The sequence below is a fragment of the Perognathus longimembris genome, chromosome 1 (genome assembly GCF_023159225.1).
Source record: "Perognathus longimembris pacificus isolate PPM17 chromosome 1, ASM2315922v1, whole genome shotgun sequence".
NCBI lineage: Eukaryota > Metazoa > Chordata > Mammalia > Rodentia > Heteromyidae > Perognathus > Perognathus longimembris.
Genome location: NC_063161.1, coordinates 39,296,814 through 39,314,732, shown reverse-complemented (window position 1 = coordinate 39,314,732; position 17,919 = coordinate 39,296,814). Strand labels below are relative to the sequence as shown.

The 17,919-nt window shown below is 37.8% G+C and overlaps 1 protein-coding gene across 1 annotated transcript in view; it reads left to right on the top strand.

Moving 5' to 3' along the window:
• The window catches only part of Msrb3 (methionine sulfoxide reductase B3), a 116,405-nt gene that overhangs the window by 97,358 nt on the left and 1,128 nt on the right, over positions 1 to 17,919 (top strand). Inside the window, exon 6 of the mRNA XM_048360229.1 lies at positions 11,927 to 12,024. Coding sequence (XP_048216186.1) covers positions 11,927 to 12,024 — 98 coding nt within the window. The remainder of the gene's footprint in view (positions 1 to 11,926; positions 12,025 to 17,919) is intronic.

Genomic DNA, 17,919 nt, shown 5'->3' with positions numbered 1-17,919 from the left:
TCTTTTAATGGTGCTTAGAAATTATGGCTAAAGGTCAGGCTGCTACATGTGATATTGCTCAGATCCTTTGATGCTGAAGGTCTACAGCTGACTTCTGTGTAAGATATATATTTAAAAACATTAACTGTGATTTAAAGTAGCAAGAGACAATGTTTAAGCCAGGAAAAATAGTCTTCCTCTTTAGTTTTTTTTTTGTTTTTTTTTTTGTCAAAATTGTATGAGTTCAGTAATTTTATTGGACCTGAAAAAATATTATTAATAGCTGCCTCCACAAAGGGAAGTAGGGAAGCTGGTCCCTGTCAATTCCTGCTTAGAAGTTTCTGAGATTTTTTGAGATTGTAAGAAAACTGTGGATGAAATCCATACCAATTAGAGATCCTGTGTGTTTGGAACCATTTAAAAATGCTATGCAGGGCTCAAAGGAATTAGTAAAGCCTGCTGCAGTACAGCTACATTATTAATCTCCAAAGAGAATAAATATCAGATGTTTACACTACCCAAAGGACACCTCTGTGTTCTTGACAGTCTTTACTCATATTGTCCTTAATAGATTCAAATGCCTTCAGTGACAATGGATAAGGCTATCTTATTTCTTACATCTAAAGTTATTCATGAGCAGTTTAGTAAAAATGCACTACTTTTGGGAAGAAAGAAAAATAAGTCTATGTTGTATTGATATTGGTTAAAAAACAACAACAATTTCCTAACGAAAAAAATCGCATTTTTTTGCCTATTTAAAAAAATGTCTTCAGTTCTACCCAGTGATAGGTGTATGCAAATTAAATTATTCTCTTTCATCCTCTTCTTCTTCTTCACTTCTTCCCTCCCAACTTCCATCTTCACATCTTCCTCCCTCCTTCCCTATCTCCATCTCCCTCTGTAAAAACAAAGAAAAATTATTTTTCATAATGTTGGAAGTTGGGAAGTGCAAGATCAGGGAGCTGACTGAGTCAGTTCCTGGAGAAGGCCTGTTTCTAGTTTGAGATGGTGTTTTTATTTTTAGTAAAACATGCAAAACAAAAACAATTTCCATATTAATAATTTTTAGGTGTGCAGTTCAGTGGTATGAAATAAGTTCATGTTGCTGTGCTTTCATCAGCACCATCCAACTCCATCACTTGAACTTCAAACTATTAAACAATAGCACCTTTCCTCTAGACCCTGGCAGCTACCATTCACTTTTCCTCCTCTATGATTTTGACTACCCTCAGTAGTAAGTGATGGGCCTTTTAACTAAATTTTGTTGTTGAAAATAATGAGATGAAAAAATAAATAAATACTTATTTAATTCAAGAAATATCTCTATAAGCTACAAATTGGGGGTGTGTTAGTAAACAGGCAGTTGTCAAGTATTATAAAATGACAACCAAATACAACTTGAAAAGTAGTCTAAGAAATTTCTTTCCAATGAACCAGTTTGAAAAGAGACTAATTCTGGCCTGGTGATTGGAACTCAGATGGCATTGAAAATGTAGTGGACTTAGCCCATAATCATTTTTGAACCAGAGTTACTAAGCCAGTTAAAATTACTTTGTGTTACATTAACTTCAGAGATATGTATTTTTTTTGTGTGGTTAGGATAGAACTCAGAACTTCACACATACTAGTATAGGCATTCTGTTATGAGCTACATCTCCACATCTCCATTATTTTAATTGTGTGTGTGTGTGTGTGTGTGTGTGTGTGTGTGTGTGTGTGTGTGTGTGTGTGTGTGTTGGTTCTGGGTCTTGAACTTGGGGCCTGGATGGTCTCCTTGAGCTTTCATGCTCAATTTCTAGCTTTTTAGTGGTTAATTGGAGATAAGTCTTGTAGTCTTTCCTATCCTGGCTGGCTTCCAACCACAATCCTCAGATCTCAGCCTCCTGATTAAAGGTGTAAGCCACCAGCCCCTGGCTGGCTTTAGTATTTTTTTTTTTTTTGGCCAGTCCTGAGCCTTGAACTCAGGGCCTGAGCACTGTCCCTGGCTTCTTTTTGCTCAAGGCTAGCATTCTGCCACTTGAGCCATAGCACTGTTTCTGGCCATTTTCTATCTATGTGGTGCTGAGGAATTGAACCTAGGGCTTCATGTATACAAGGCAAGCACTCTTGCCACTAGGCCATATTCCCAGCCCAAACTTTTTTTTTTTTTTTTTGCCAGTGCTGGGCCTTGGACTCAGGGTCTGAGCATCGTCCCTGGCTTCTTTTTGCTCAAGGCTAGCACTCTGCCACTTGAGCCACAGCGCCACTTCTGGCCTTTTCTATATATGTGGTGCTGAGGAATTGAACTCAGGGCTTCATGTGTACGAGGCAAGCATTCTGCCCCTAGGCAATATTCCCAGCCCCTGGCTTTAGTATTTTTATCAGCAAGATAAAGCCATAATATAATTAGATTAGTAGAAAAATTATGATGACTGAAATCTATTCTTAACACAAAATATTGGATTAAGACTAAAATATGTAGTTTTTTGTGTAAAAATTTTAGCTTCTTGCTCAAGATGATAGTCTGAGCATGTTTATTTCTCCTTTCTCCTAAGAGACCTTTAAAAGGAGAATCAGAAAGTGAGGAAGACAAGGGAAAGAGGAGGAATAGCCTAGTGCAGAATACTGTAGCTGAGTAGGAATATCAAGCAGGTAAAGAAGTATAAACAGGGCTAGGAATGTGGCTTAGCAGTAGAGTGCTTACCTAGTATACATGAAGCCCTGGGTTCAATTCCTCAGCACCATATAAGCAGAAAAAGCCGGAAGTGATGTGGTAGCTCAAGTGGTAGAGTGCTAGTCTTGAGCAAAAAGAAGCCAGAGACAGTGCTCAAGCTCTGAGTCCAAGCCCCAGGAATGGCAAAAAAGACAAAAACAAAACAACCAAAAAAGAAATATAAACAATCTTAGGAAAAAATGGTAGGAGTAAAGTACATTAATGGGTATGACTGACTGTAGAAAACTGTAGCCCAAAATATGTATAAGAATTGTTACAGAGATACCCAGCAGAGTTACAGGTTAGCTCAGAACTGGCAAGATGGGGAGCTGAGAAGGAGCTTAACTGACAATCTAAAAACAGGTAGACCAGTTATACATCTTGCTCACCCTTGTTTTTACAAACGGAGTTAATTGATTACCACAGTAAAACAAAGAAAACCATAGAAGACCTCTCTCTTGAGATATTATTAAAGATCCTGTAAGTGCATTGGGGTTGCTTTTGAGGTTCAGGGACTGCAGAGAAAACCATTCTCCTTTAGCATGTGTATTTAGATTACTTGAGAATAAACCATTGTCTGTGAACAAGGACAATGTTCCCAGGCAGCTTTTCTATTTAGAGATAAGACCTACTAAGTAGACAAATGCATATGATCCTCGATTGCAACAAAACATTTATCAGACAAGCAAGACACCTAAACCAGACCTCAATTCTTAAATACAGACTATGATGAAGGATCCTCAAAAATAGAAGAAGCTCTAGGTAGCCTAGCACTTGAAAAAATAAACCAAAAATAAAAACAATTGCCCTAGATGAACCAGAGATATTTTAGAGAATATCAGAAAAAGTAAATTAAGACAACCCTCTAACATACTCTCAGAGGTATTTGAAAGTATATTTATAATAGATGATACTATTTTTGAGGTGGAGATCAGGATGAACACAATTCAAGACAAGTTGGGGCAGACAGATTTGTGAGATCCTCATCTCACCAGTAAAATGTTGGGCACATTGATTAAAGGTGGAAACACACCTGTCATACCAGTTACATAGGAAGCATGCACAGGATTACTGTCCATACCAGCCTGGACATAATTCAAGACACTGCCTACAAAAATAAACCAATAAGGTCAAAAGATATGAGACTGTGGGTTAAATGGTAGAGCATATTCCCAGAAAACATAAGGTCCTGAGTTCAAATTCCAGTTCCTCCTGGGAAAAAAAAACACAAAACAGCCTACAACGTATTGCTTGTTATATAACATTGAAAACATTTAAAATGTTACATCTGTAGAAAATAAACGAGTGTACGTTTTCATAAAACAATTATCTTTGGGGCAGCAAGAGGCATAAAAGTAGGTTAGAGTCTGATCTGGCTATAATTGCACTTTTTTTTTTTGTCCAGTCTTGGGCCTTGGACTCAGGGCCCCAGCACCGTCCCTGGCTTCTTCCTGCTCAAGGCTAGCACTCTGCCACTTGAGCCACAGCGCCGCTTCTGGCCGTTTTCTGTATATGTGGTGCTGGGGAATCGAACCTAGGGCCTCGTGTATCCGAGGCAGGCACTCTTGCCACTAGGCTATATCCCCAGCCCCTATAATTGCACTTTGAAAGAAAAATCTGAAGTAAATATAGAACATAGTGTTATCTCAGTAGTTAATATAGTAACTAATGGATACCTGCTATATTACCCAGCATATTTTTGCATATACACGAAGCACTTGAATTTCAAAACTTAAGAATTGTAGAAAACTTACATATCCATAACTAATAAAATTATGGTGCAAACCCCAAAAGAAAAAGAAATGTGACAGACCATTTAATACTAAAGCAATGAAAAAAAAAGACACACATACTCCCTTTTAACTACCAGTGGCTTTGGATAATGGCAACTGAACCCTGAGAAGAGAATAGAGGCCTAACAAACACTTTAGCTCTGCAGTAAGCTACAGGCATATAGTACAGTAATACAGATACTGTCTGTTAGTTTTCAACACCTAGAATCCATCTGTAATAAAAGGCACAGAAGACTTAATTATGCTTGGTTATTCAAGTGGCACAAAGATCCAGGTAGAAGGAGGATAAGGAGCTAAGGCCCTTTGGAAGAATGGAAAGGCAAATGATATTATCTCACTAAAGGATATTTGTGCATTCCTTTGTCTAGTCATCAGATGATATCATGTAACACCTTTTATGTAGCAGACAGCTTTAAGTGGTTGGCAATAGAGTGGTAATGGCGACCAGAACAAATTCTCTGTGGTTGTTGAATTGACATTCTAGTTCAAGAGACAAACATTTCTGTGTAAGATCTTAAAAGTATCAAAAAATAGGAAAGAAGAAGTAGGGAGATTAGTGTAAGTATGAGTACTAAATCTCCATCTTTCCTAGAAGAAATTAATTAATTATATCTAGTAATACTGCCTAATAGTAAAAATATTCTCTATAGAAGTCATGGTAGACATGTTTTCTGTCTAATATAAGAGCTGTCTAATATGAGAGCATGAGAGCACTTAGCTATATATATCACCGTTGAGGACTTGAAGTGTGGCTCTTGTGACTGAGGAACTGTAATTAGTTTAAATTTAAATTGTGACAGTGGCTAGCAACTACTGCACTGGACCACATAAGTTTAAAATGAATGAGCCTAGAGGTAGCAGCATAAAGATATTTCTTTTAGAATTAAACATGAAAGCCATTAATCATGGTTGCTTGTGAGTAGTGTGGAACTGAAAGGAAAACTTTCATTATGAGCCATCTTGCATTGTTTGATTTTTCTACGGCATGCATATATTTGTTTGATTACTACTTAAACTTTTAGAAGACTAGATTGCAACCAAATGGATCTTTGAAGGGAAGTAGAAAATCATCCTTTTTAAAATGAGATAAAAGTTGTACTGGAAATGTCAACTTAAGTGAGTAATTTGGCAAGAATCGGGGATCTAATTTTTAAGCTACCCTTGTCAGCCGGGGGCTGGCAGGGGGGAGGCTTCCTGGAGTATTTTGTCTTTAGGTAGCTAATAAGGTAAACTATGGTCAGTGAGATGATCAGATTCTAGTTCTAAAAAAAAAAAAAGATGTTACAAAGTTTGAAATATTTAGAATTACAGCACTGTAAAAACTGGTACACAGAGCTGGGAATATGGCTTAGTGGTAAAAGTGCTTGCCTTGCATGCATGAAGCCTTGGGTTGGATTCCTCAGCACCTTATAAGCAGAAGAAGCCAGAAATGGCGTTGTGGCTCAAGTGGTAGAGTGTTAGCCTTGAGTGAAAAGAAGCTCAGGGACAGTGCTCAGGCCCCAGGACTGGCAAAAAATAAAAATGAAAAAAAAATTGGTATACATAAGAAATATGAATCTACCTCCAGCTCTTTTCACCAAATCTATGCTCAAATGTAAATCATTATTAGGTTTTCACATGAGCCCAGCTAGTATTTATTGTGTTCAAACTCATTTCATATGAAGATAACAAACTACTTGTATCTCTGCTTCATTTCAGTAAGTTCATGTTCATGGATAGTTTCTAATATGTTCTGCTATTTACATACTAACATATACTGAGGTTTCTATTTTTTATTTAGGGAACAGGGAAGGATATAGGCACAGTAGAAGCCGTATAGAAGCCGTATACCAGACTTGATCAAATTAAGAAAAGGGAGGACTGGGGATATAGCCTAGTGGCAAGAGTGCCTGCCTCGGATACACAAGGCCCTAGGTTCGATTCCCCAGCACCACATATACAGAAAACGGCCAGAAGCGGCGCTGTGGCTCAAGTGGCGGAGTGCTAGCCTTGAGCGGGAAGAAGCCAGGGACAGTGCTCAGGCCCTGAGTCCAAGGCCCAGGACTGGCCAAAAAAAAAAAAGAAAGAAAAGGGAAATGAGGGTCACACTTTCCAGACATGCTATAGATGGAATTGGCTTCAATTTGTTTATGATCTGTTGCTAATTTAACAATTTGTTTTAAATTATTTTGAAGAGGAAGAGGTAAGAATAGAGGCCTAAAAATGATTTTTTTAGGGAGCAGCTAAATAAAAGACTGAAAACTTTGCCAACACTACGTGTAGGGAGCCCTGGCACTACTCAATTATGGGTTAAAGTAGACTCAGAACAGTTATATGAATCTGCATTATGGTGGAGTAATTATTTTTACTGCAATCTCAAAAGAAAACTCATTGTAGTACATAAATGGTAGCACGCACAAAGGAACTACTTCTGATAACATACTTCTGGTATGTGAATGAGCATGTCCTGGATCGGTTTCATGTTAATACAAGAAGTACTAAGTTATAATTGTATAATTGGATAAAATTGAAGCAGAGTTGTCATATTCCAACTTGTCTGCTTTGGTTCTAATAACTATTTGCTACCTGGAGACAGAAATTCCTTAAAGGAAAAACGTATCCATTGAAAAGAAGTTGTTTTTTGGATATTAGTAAGCTAGTATCTAAAATGTAGTTTATATTCTTTGAAATGAAATGATAATAGGCTTAAAGCTAACTTCATCAGATAGAAACAAAAGACTGCATTGGATTGGGGGGGGTAGGGTGAGCCCACTGTTTATTCAGGTTTTCACATGACTTTTCTTTTAAAAGGTACATGGAATACATCCAAAACAAATAATGTTTTGTTAGATGAGACGACCAGAAGGAAAAGCCTAGAGAAAGGAGGATGGATGATCTTTCTTTAATGTCAAAACTGACATAAACACATCCCCCCCCTTTTTTTTGCTCAAGATAATTTTCTCAACAAGACGCAGATTGCTTCAGTCTTTGCCTATCACCCTTTGAAGCACTTTCCTTATTATTAGCTGTGGGGGCAGGGTTTCCTTTGAGGATTTTTACAGCAGTGAAGAGTTCCTCCTTTAAATACTTTCATATGATGAGGGAATTCCGCTTTCAAAGTGCTGTCATCACTGTAGTTTCTCTGCCATACGACAATTTAATCTTGGGTGAAGGTCTTTCTTAGTTTAATTGTCATTAAGGACTTACCTTTCTGATGGATTCTCTTCCTATAGAGCTTCAGTGTTGGTTTGTTGTTGTTGTTGTTGCTGTTCTGAGTGACTTAGCAAAGCAGTTCAACAGTCCCTTTTGTTAAGCTCACTGGTGAAGTTCTGCTTAGAATTACAGTCTTCAGCATGGTATCTCTTTGCCAATCTCCACTAATCAAGATTTGAGTGACATATCAAATTAGGACACTTTGAAACTGCACATCTTTTTCATTATAAAAGGATCTCTAAAGTTGGGGTGTTTTAAAATGTCTTTTATTTTGAATTTTTTAGTATTTCTTCCAATGTTAAAATGTAATGGTAAACAAAAAATAAACTATTCAGATATCAATAGTTTCCCAGCAACATCCAGATCTTTTGAGAGCTTCCATTCTATTTCAAACTACCTCATAATCCTATATTCTTGAATATAGTCTTCTGGAAATTTTTGTGAGTATTTATCTCAGATAAATAAAATAACTTTATGGTTTAACAACTCACTTGAAAGCAGCCCCCTTTCTTCCAATTCTTTAGTACGTAATTACAATTAGTAGAAAAAAAATAGAATTAAGAAATTCCAGATACAATTCAAGTTTTCTCAATGTCATTGCCTAAGGTTGAGTTTCCAAGTTTTTGTGATAGTTTTCACAAATGAATGTGCATTTGTGTGTATGTAGTGAGAGGGGAGAGGGAAGGAAGAGAGAAAAAGAGCAAGAAAGCAAGAAAGAGGGAGGAATGGAGGGGAATGGAAGGGAGGGAACAGTAGGAGAGGGGTGAGGGGAGAGATGAGAGAGAAGAGAGGGAAGGTGGAAAAGAAGCTAGATTACCTCATTTATACCATGACTCTTGGATTTTGCTCTTGAATAGTTTGGCTCCTAAGTGTAAAAGTACAAGGATCCATTAATCCAGACAGAGCAGTAAACATATTTCATTTGGTGTGCATAGGAGTGGGCAGGCCCTCTGCACTTGAGCCATTTCTCTAGCATTGGTTTTCTGCATTTCTTTTCTTTTTTTGCTGTCATCTTTTTTTTTTTTTGTATTTATTGTCAAAGTGATGTACAGAGAGGTTACAGTTTCATATGTTAGGCCCTGGGTACATTTCTTGTACTGTTTGTTACTTCCTCCCTCATTTCCCCCTCTCCCTTCCCCCTTTCCTTCTCCCCCATGAGTTGTTCAGTTGGTTTACACCAAATGGTTTTGCAAATATTACTTTTGGAGTCATTTGTCTTTTTATCCTTTGTCTCTCGATTTTGATATTCCCTTTCACTTCCCTAGTTCTAATACCAGTATATAGTTTCCAATGTACTCAGATAAGATACAGGGATAGTGCGGGTACAACCACAGGAAGGGGATACAAAAGGATCATCAACAATAGAAGCTATGGTTTCACAAGGCATGTTGAAAGTAATTACCTCATAGGGAATAATTAGCACAGGCTTAGGCTAGTCACAGCAGAGGATCACAGGAGCCTAATAGCTATGCCCTTATGAATGCATAAGATGATGCTAAGTGAAATGAACTCCATGTTATGGAAACCGCTGTTATATGCATTGGTATTTTCAAGGTAAGGTCTCACAGTATGCCTGGGCTAGCCTGGGTTTCAGTCTTCTCTGTGTTTTCTCTTACTGCTGGGTTGACATAATCATACTACTAGGTCCAGCTATTTGCTTCTCCTGTAACTGGGATAACAGGACTACTTCACCATGCCCAACCATTGAATGAGATGGAGTATCTTCAATTTTTAAGCCTGGGATGGCCTCAAACCACAATCCCTCCATCTCCACATTCCAGGTAGCAAGAATTACAACTGCTGTAACCACCAAAACCTACTACTTACTTCCTGCTTGATTGTTCAGAAATGAACAGTTTGTCAAGGAATAAAGTGTGATCTAAGAAAAGAGTCCTAACGTCAAAAAATGTGGTGATTCTGGCTTTGACTCTGCTACTTATACCTCGTCAAGTAATTTATCCTTTGCTTCCCTTATTCCCTGCCAAATGAGTGAGCCAGACAACCCACGTTTCTACCATCCTCAGTGTGTCATAAGTTCTGCTTTTCTACCTATGTTGAGATGCTTAATTACAATGATTGCGCCAATGATTAGGTACTGCAGAGAGAAAGTAGCATGGGTATTAATCTAAGTAAGAAGGGGGTTATTATTACATTTTCATTTCTATTGCCCTCTGAAAAGTGCTATTCTTATTCATTCCACTTGCTTATTTAAGGCAGCCATGTTTAGTAAATGTTTAAGCTGTGATTTTGTGCTGGACACCATGTAGACAGTGAGATTGCTAAGGTAGGCGAGTTTAGACTGTCTTCAAGGTGCTCACTATCTAGTTAGAAAGCATTGAAACCAGTGAAGAATAAGTACAACATGGTACTCAGATCAAGACAAGTCTATATAAGATACAGAGCTAACACATATGGGAAAAGCATGCATGTATTTCTCCATATATATTTTGAATTCTAGAATTAGGAAAATGTATGTTAGAGGGAAGATAGTCTTGTGGTAAACTTAAGACAACTCCTGAGTTTCTGATCTGAAATTTCATGAACTTCTATCAAACAAGTTATGCCACAGAAGGCTAAGACAGAAAACAGTGTTTTTTCTTTTTTTAGATAAATGACTTTATTTTTTAATGTCCTTAAATATTACCACTATGCCTCTCTTAACCAGTTGACCCTTCTGTCATGGAATAAAGAATATCTAAGTGTGCTAAGGAATTGTTGAAAACCAAATCTAGAATATATTCAAGATATTTTTTATGATTTAGAACATAAGGAGAAATGGATTTTCTTAAAAATGTTAGTGAGTCGCTGCGTAATTCATTTGTAAAATATTAGAATGTAAAAGATTCTTCTGATGGTTTTATAGCAATCTTGAATTCAAGTCAAGGAATTGGAAAGCATTTAAAACTCCTGTTGTTAATCTAGTACTGACTGAAAACTACACTTATAGAACAAGGTGAAGGTAGAGTGTGGATGGGAGAATCTTGGGCATGTTGCTTATAAAACTTGGCATGAGTTAATTTGTTTTGCTAGAAACTGGAAATCATATTGTTGAAGTTCACATTCTGTTTTCTTTTAATATGTGTATTAACACAACACACTGTGATTGTAAAAGGTCTCCTCCTTTCTACATGAATAAATTTGGCCTCTTTCATCATTTGGAGATTCAGACTTCAGCTCTGAAACTCCACACATATATTTGGGGGAAATGTGACATCATCTCCCAAAGCTGGACACGTGTACTCCAAACCTGACTCTGTACATAAAATATTTGTGCAAATTGTATGGTCCACTTACCAAAGTTTTATAAAATGTGTATATGTTTATTAAAAAAAAACCCATTAGAATGATTTGTTTATAGAAAATTGAAAAATATACCACTGGATAAAAGGTTTCACTTCAGATAGATGAGGAATGTTGTTCTGTTTATTTCTCTTAGGAAGTGAACAGCCTCTAGTGCACAAAATGTATGCTATGGTCCAGATATAGCTTGTTCTATGAAATGAATTAGATTGCAATAGAGGCAACAGGGTAGTCACCTTTTCATATTTATTATTATTATTACTAATTATTATTATTATTTTACTGGTTCTGGGGCTTGAACTCAGGGTCTAGGCTCTGTCCCTGAGCCTCTTTGCGCTCAAAGCTAGTGCTCTACTGCTTGAGCCACAGTGCCAGCCACTTCCAGCTTTTTCTGAGTAGTTTATTGGAGATGACAGTCTCATGAATTTTCCTGCCCAGTCAAGCTTTGAACCATGATCCTCAAGTCTCAGCCTCATCTAGATACCGGCAACTAGCACCTTTTTATATTTTAATCATCCAAACTAAGTACTGAAAAAGCATGCTTTGAAAACATGTGTGAAATAGTTGAAAAGTTAGCAGCCAAACTGATTGTGTTTTGAAAAGATTACTAGTGCTTCAAGATTGTGACAGCAACTATGAAGACTAGAGAAAGAGTGGTAGCAGAGAGCTTTTAAGAACACTTCAGAAAACAATTGAATGATCTAAGGATGTCTCAGAAAACATAAAACCCCAGTGCAACTTGAGTTGGATATGAGAAAAGGGTTATTCTTAAAATGACTTATATTTGCCCAAAATATTTCTTAGCCTTTTACCTTTTTATTCAAATTGAAAAAAAACCCTGAGTCCTAATGTCAAGGATTTGCTTTATTTGCATTATTCAGAGCTTTTTTTTTTTCCTTTTTGTTGCATGCTAATCCAAGGCTGTGTCTCTTTCCTCTCCATTTCTGTTTCTGTGTTTGCTTTCTCCCAGGTTGGCCCTCCTTCCATGATGTGATAAGTTCTGAGGCAATCACATTCACAGATGACTTTTCCTATGGGATGCACAGGGTGGAAACAAGCTGCTCTCAGGTCAGTTGACTCTCAGAAGTAGCATGGAACTCACATGTGGCTCATTCTACATTGCAAACACTTTGAAGACTTGGTTGTATTAAATGTAGCCGCTAAGGACAAGTGAGTGCTCACAAGAGAGGAGACATGGTACTTCAGTGTTGAAGTGTTTAGCCTGTCCAATGAAATGTCAGTTGCTGGCTTCAACACTATTAAGTGTTATGCGTTTCCACAAGGACCACCAGAGACCCACACCAATGCAAACACAAAAGGAGTCTTTATTGCAAGCTCGAGCTTGATCCTCCGCGCACTTGGCAACCGGTGATGCTAAGAGGCCCTGAGCCTAGGGCTTTCAGCTGTTATACATTTTTTTGGAGGGAAGGCAGGGACCTAACATACATCATGGCATTTTTTAACAAATCAAAATACCGTGGGAAAATTATAAAATAATTCTAAAGCATGTTTGGCGCATTTGGTGGCGGGAAGGTATCTGGAAAGGGTCATTGGTCAGATCAAGGGACCAACGCATTTAAAATTGATTGAGTAAGCCATAAGGGTGTTGCAAGGGGGATACATGCATAGCTGCAGGATTTTAGATGTTGGAAACCACACCTGGGTGGGGAGTTCTGGTAACTCCAAAACTTGCTCTTCTTCTCTGCCCGGTCACTCTATGGGTGTTTATGGTTTTTCTGAGAACTATCTGCCCCAGGGCATCTTTATGGTCTTTACTGGAAAGTGAGGGGTGGGGGATAGGGTTTACAGTAAGGTCAGTTAGGTACAGAATGGGGTCTTAGTACAATATGGAGTTTCCTAGGTCCTTAGCCGCAAAGCAGTTTACAGAAGCAAAATTAGCAGTTAGTAACTACAAAATGATGGTTATAATTCTTAGTTTCTCATAAGTACAATCGTTGTATTTAAGGAGGAATAATCCTCATTTGATTCAGCATAGCGGAAAGTGTGCTGTATTAGGGGTAATCTGAAGATTCCATTATATTGCCTTGCATAACCTGATGTACTGATAATCTCCTTCTCCCTGAAATTCTATGTACCCACCCTTCAGTTATAGTGCCTCTACTTGAAAAGAGGGATCTAAATGTGTTCCACTAAAGTATGGGTGAAATATATGGTTTGTAGTCATTTCCATGTAGGAGAGAATTGGGTGTCAGCTCTAAAGATCAACAAGCTTGCTGTTTCTTCATTCCATGTGGACAGAACAGTCAGTGTCTGCCACCCAAGTACAAGAATAGCACACTGAATTGGAGTGGGTTGTAGATTTTTCCATTTCTTTTGTCTTCTAGTTTTCTTTTTCTAATTTCCTTAAGATTTTTTTCTTTCCTTTCTCTTGTGAATCCTTTTTACCTTGACTTAAAATCAATAATAGTTTCCCTACTAGAACAACAATTTGTTTTCTAATTCCTACGTTCTCATTATTAGCAATGTATTTTTTTTGGCTCTTTTTGTCCAATTCATGTAGTGTCTTCCATTTTCTTCTTTTTCTTTTCTTCTTCCTCTCTGTTTTTTTTATTTGGTGGGTTTTGTTTTTCTGATGAGGAGATGGTAGGAAAATTCCTCTGGTTTGATTTTTCTTTTAAAAAATTCTCACATTTTGAATTCACATGGCTTATCTTTCTCTGGAGTAAGTTGCATCAATGTGGCATGTGTTGAGAACAACCTATTATATACTTTATCTTATAGTTATTCTCATTTGAATGTGTTGTGTGGAATACCTCTTTCTTGTAGTAATGGTGGAATATCTAAATACATCCATCATTTTATTGACAAGTTTCACAAATGAGCTGCGTCAAGTGTTCAGGGATGAAATCAGTAGTGTCAATCTGCTTCCCTGGCAATACAGCAGTATTACACATCTCTGCATGTCCCTAGCTCTTGCTTTCATATTGGGGCTTTTTAAAAAATCTTGTTTTCCTTTTAATTGTGACAGATTACACCATTCTTCCAGTGAGTTGAACTTTATTTGTGGATAAGGACTGTAGACAGGTTGAAGTGGATAGCCTACTGCCTCTTTAGAGTATATGATAGTTTTTCCAGTGATTTTTTTTTTTTAGGTAATCATGCTTTCAATAATTTTTCGAGGATGTTAAGATTCATTCAGTCCTATCACCATATCCCCAATTTTATAAAGTTGGTCATTCTAAAAGAACTGCCATGTAAGTTCCGGAACCTAGCACACTGCTGATAATAGGGAACAAGCCAGGGAACAGTGATTCTTCACGACCGACTTGCTACTGATGAAGGAAATAGGTTATACCATTTTGTTGTGGGCGTATTTGTTTCTTTTATTATTCTACATACTGAATCAAAGAATTGTATTCTAATTATTTATCTAAGAGGATCCTGCCATCCTCCTGCCACTCCCAGCCTCCAGAACTAGAAATTAAAGCTGAGTCTCACATATGCTAGGCAATAGTATATTGTGAGTCCTTTTGAGGCAAGTTTGCACTAACTTTTCCAGGATAACTTCAAACTTGTGATCTCCCTGCTTCGGCCTCCTAAATAGCTAGGGTTACAGGCATGTGTCACTATGCCAGCCAAAGAGGATCTTCACCTTAAGTTGTTTTCCGTGGTAAGCATATGTGTTGTCTCCTTGGGCACAGGGAGAATTGCCTATTAAGTTTCATTTATAAAGTGTCTTCCTTAATTTTATTTATATTTTCAGCTTGTGATAAAATACGTTGCTTCTCATTTTAGTTTCACTGACTACTGTGAATAATTATTTGATGGCTTTCCCTAATCCTCCAAGCTCAGTCCATTAAGTAGCACTTTGTCAGGAGTGCAAAGAAGTAAGATTTGCATGGTTGAAGCAATAGTTCAGGGAAATCCCTCCTGAAATATTCAGGGAATGTTTCCTTCTCCAGATCAAAATTCTGGACCAAATGGGAGACTAATAAATCATTTAGCTTTCTGTAATAATCTTTAAGGAAACCATCAGATCCCTGGGTTTACCCTATTTGGAGACTATTTTGTTACTGCTGCTAATGAATACTCAAGTCTATGGTTGAGTCCCTTAAGTTTGTTTTATCACATTATTAATTTATCCTAAGTTGCCCAAATCAACAGAAAGGTAAATAACTACCAACGCAAAGTGTTTCTGAACTGTTAAGCAGGTCAGTTTTTGGTGACACACCAAACCTTATTAATCTTGTACAGATGACAACTCATATATTGCTGATGATTAAAGATACCTGTGTGTTCCAATAGAGTTTCAGACTCACAGCCCATATCTCTTTTTCTTGATTTTTTTCCAGTGAAGTCATAATGCTAAACTGGTGACTTCACAATCTTTTCCTTGGCAAAAGATTAATATCACAAGCACAGAGAAAAAAAGCCCCTACTGACACACAACTGTCTTCAATAACAGTGGGAGAAAACAGCATACTCATGGCAAAGTAAATTGCTTTCCTTCTTAAAACTGTTTTCTCTTTCCCATCCTGCCCCATGCGCCCAAGTGTAAAAGCCCTGCTTTGAAAGTGCTTCATGCTGTAGATCAAACACTTAAGAGAAAATGATAATAATAAAGCCCAAACATCCTAGGAGCAGTGAGGAGAAAGCCTTGTAGGACAGTAGGAAATGCGTCAATACAGAAATATTTGTGTTTCTTATGCATACAATTGAGAATTGCAGTCAGATTTTAAGGAATTATGTTAAATTCGATGCTCAATCACTTTCTTAGGAGGTCTTTTCCCTGGGTTCTCTGAAGGCTCTTGCCAACATTTCTGAGTGGGAGGCTTCAGTGATTAAAAACAAATCCTTTAGGATTTTTTTTCTTTCAAACATTTATCTCACATCTTTTCAGAATAAGGACTACGATATTCAAGTGTATATATTTACCTGTAAAATAAAGAACAACTACTATTAACAACTTTCAAAATACACAGTAAAGATACTATCCTGATCTAAATCATTAAAATCAGGTTTCAGAGTTTTCATCAGGCAACCAGGTCGTTTCAGTTACAACCAGGTGTGCTGAGAGATCTCAACGAATTGCCAGTTGGCTGGGGCCAGGGAGGCAGAGCTCACGGGCGGCTAAGGAAACAATGCATCACTGACAACTTCCATTCATCATTTCAGCCTTTGGCCAGGGCTAGAAGCTGAAAAGAATGGGCTCCATGTGCCTGCGCCCTTTTGAAAAGAAACACTGCAAGTAGTCACTTATGGAAGCTGGGGCAGACTTGGGAGGAAGCCCAAATGGGCACTATGTTATCATCTTCCCTTAAATGGTCTTGCCCCTTTGCAGGTAATCTTTGGGTGGCACATAGAGAAACTTACATCTGCTGCCCAGTTAGTAACCTAAGCCTGGTGTGAACATTTCAGGACATCTTGTGACAAGCATTTCATTTTTATGGGACTCCAACCTTATCTGAGGATTTCCTTACACCATCCCTAACCATGCAAATGTGTTTCACCACCTTTTCCTAAATAGATTTTCTTTTCCTCCCTTTCTTTTGCTTTTGCTTGTATTAGGAATACTTTTAGAATGGGCATTTTCCTTCTCTTTAATCAGAAAGTTAGCTTCAGATTATCAAATGAAATTACAGATTATAAACTAACTCAGCTGAACAGATTAAAGTTCTATAATTTGGAGTTCTAAAAGATGATGTGACAATTGAAGACTGAATAACTTGCTCCTTAAATGGCTTCTGTTAAATAGCCTTACTAGATCATTGGGGGAGGGGAGGAGGAGTAATGTAACTAGAATTGCTTTCTTAATACTCTGAAGAAGACAGTATCATTTGTTTTGCCCAGGTAGCTATATTTTGTCATTAAACATGTGAGTGGATGCAAATGTATGCCTGTCTCAGGTTTTTATGTATAAACTTCACCTTTCAAGTGCTGAGTGACCCAAGTGCCAGAGCTGCACAGGAGATCAATAACTGTGCACAGGCTGGTCATGGAGAGCACTGGTTCCTAGTGGCGTGCACCCTGGTTGTCTCGGTAGGCAGAAACTGGTATTTTCCTGTATTCGTTTTTTGGGTTAGCATATGGATTTTTCCCGCTGTATCATAGCTGCTGATGCCTGAAATTTTGGCCTCAATTGTTTATAGAAAGGAAAAGCAATCTGAGCTGTCAGCTTTGATACTACCTAAACCTACATAGAATGTGGTAAAAATAATGCAAGATTTGTTTTTTTTTTCAAGCCTGTTTCATATTTTCCAGGTAATAGATCAAATCAGTTCAGGGTTCACTTTGAGTTAATAAGCTGACATAGTATGTTGGCAGTAAAATATGAATATACTTTTAACATGGAAGTGCCTTATAGCCCAAGTTGGTATTTGTGCTATTTATTAGTAACTAGGGAACCCTATTCAAGAGTTCTTCCCATTGTAAACGAGCATCCTTCACTCATCCTTTCACTCATTGCTGGCATTTGGAATCTCAGCCCAGGCCCTTGTCAATACATACTCTCTTCCCCTGCAATTTACCAGTGTTTGATGTACTGAACCAGGGAGTTAATAAATCATCTGTAGGCCTTTTCTGCCACAATTGTACCTAAATCTTGACTCTTCCCTTTCCCTGAAATAGTCTTCCCTAGAAATCTACTCTCTTCACATCCTCATTCTAGAGTCACCAGGGAAGGCCTTCACTGAATCTTGGTACTTCCTCATCCTTTTCATACTTCGCATGTTCCTTTTTCCCTCATTAGCAATGAGTTCTACCAATCAGACTGTACCCTTTGTTTGTTGTTGTTCCTTTTACTGGAATATAAGCTCTGTGAGTTCAGGGATTTTTGCCTGCCTCTTGGGTCCAAGATAATCCATGTAGCTCTATCAGTGTCCACTGAAAGAATGAGTGGAAGTTGTTTACCCTAACCTTTGGTTTCTCTGTGGCATGATGAATGGTGTACCTTCACAATCTGTGTGAAGACAGTATGCTAATGTCTCCATCTCTCTTCCAAGG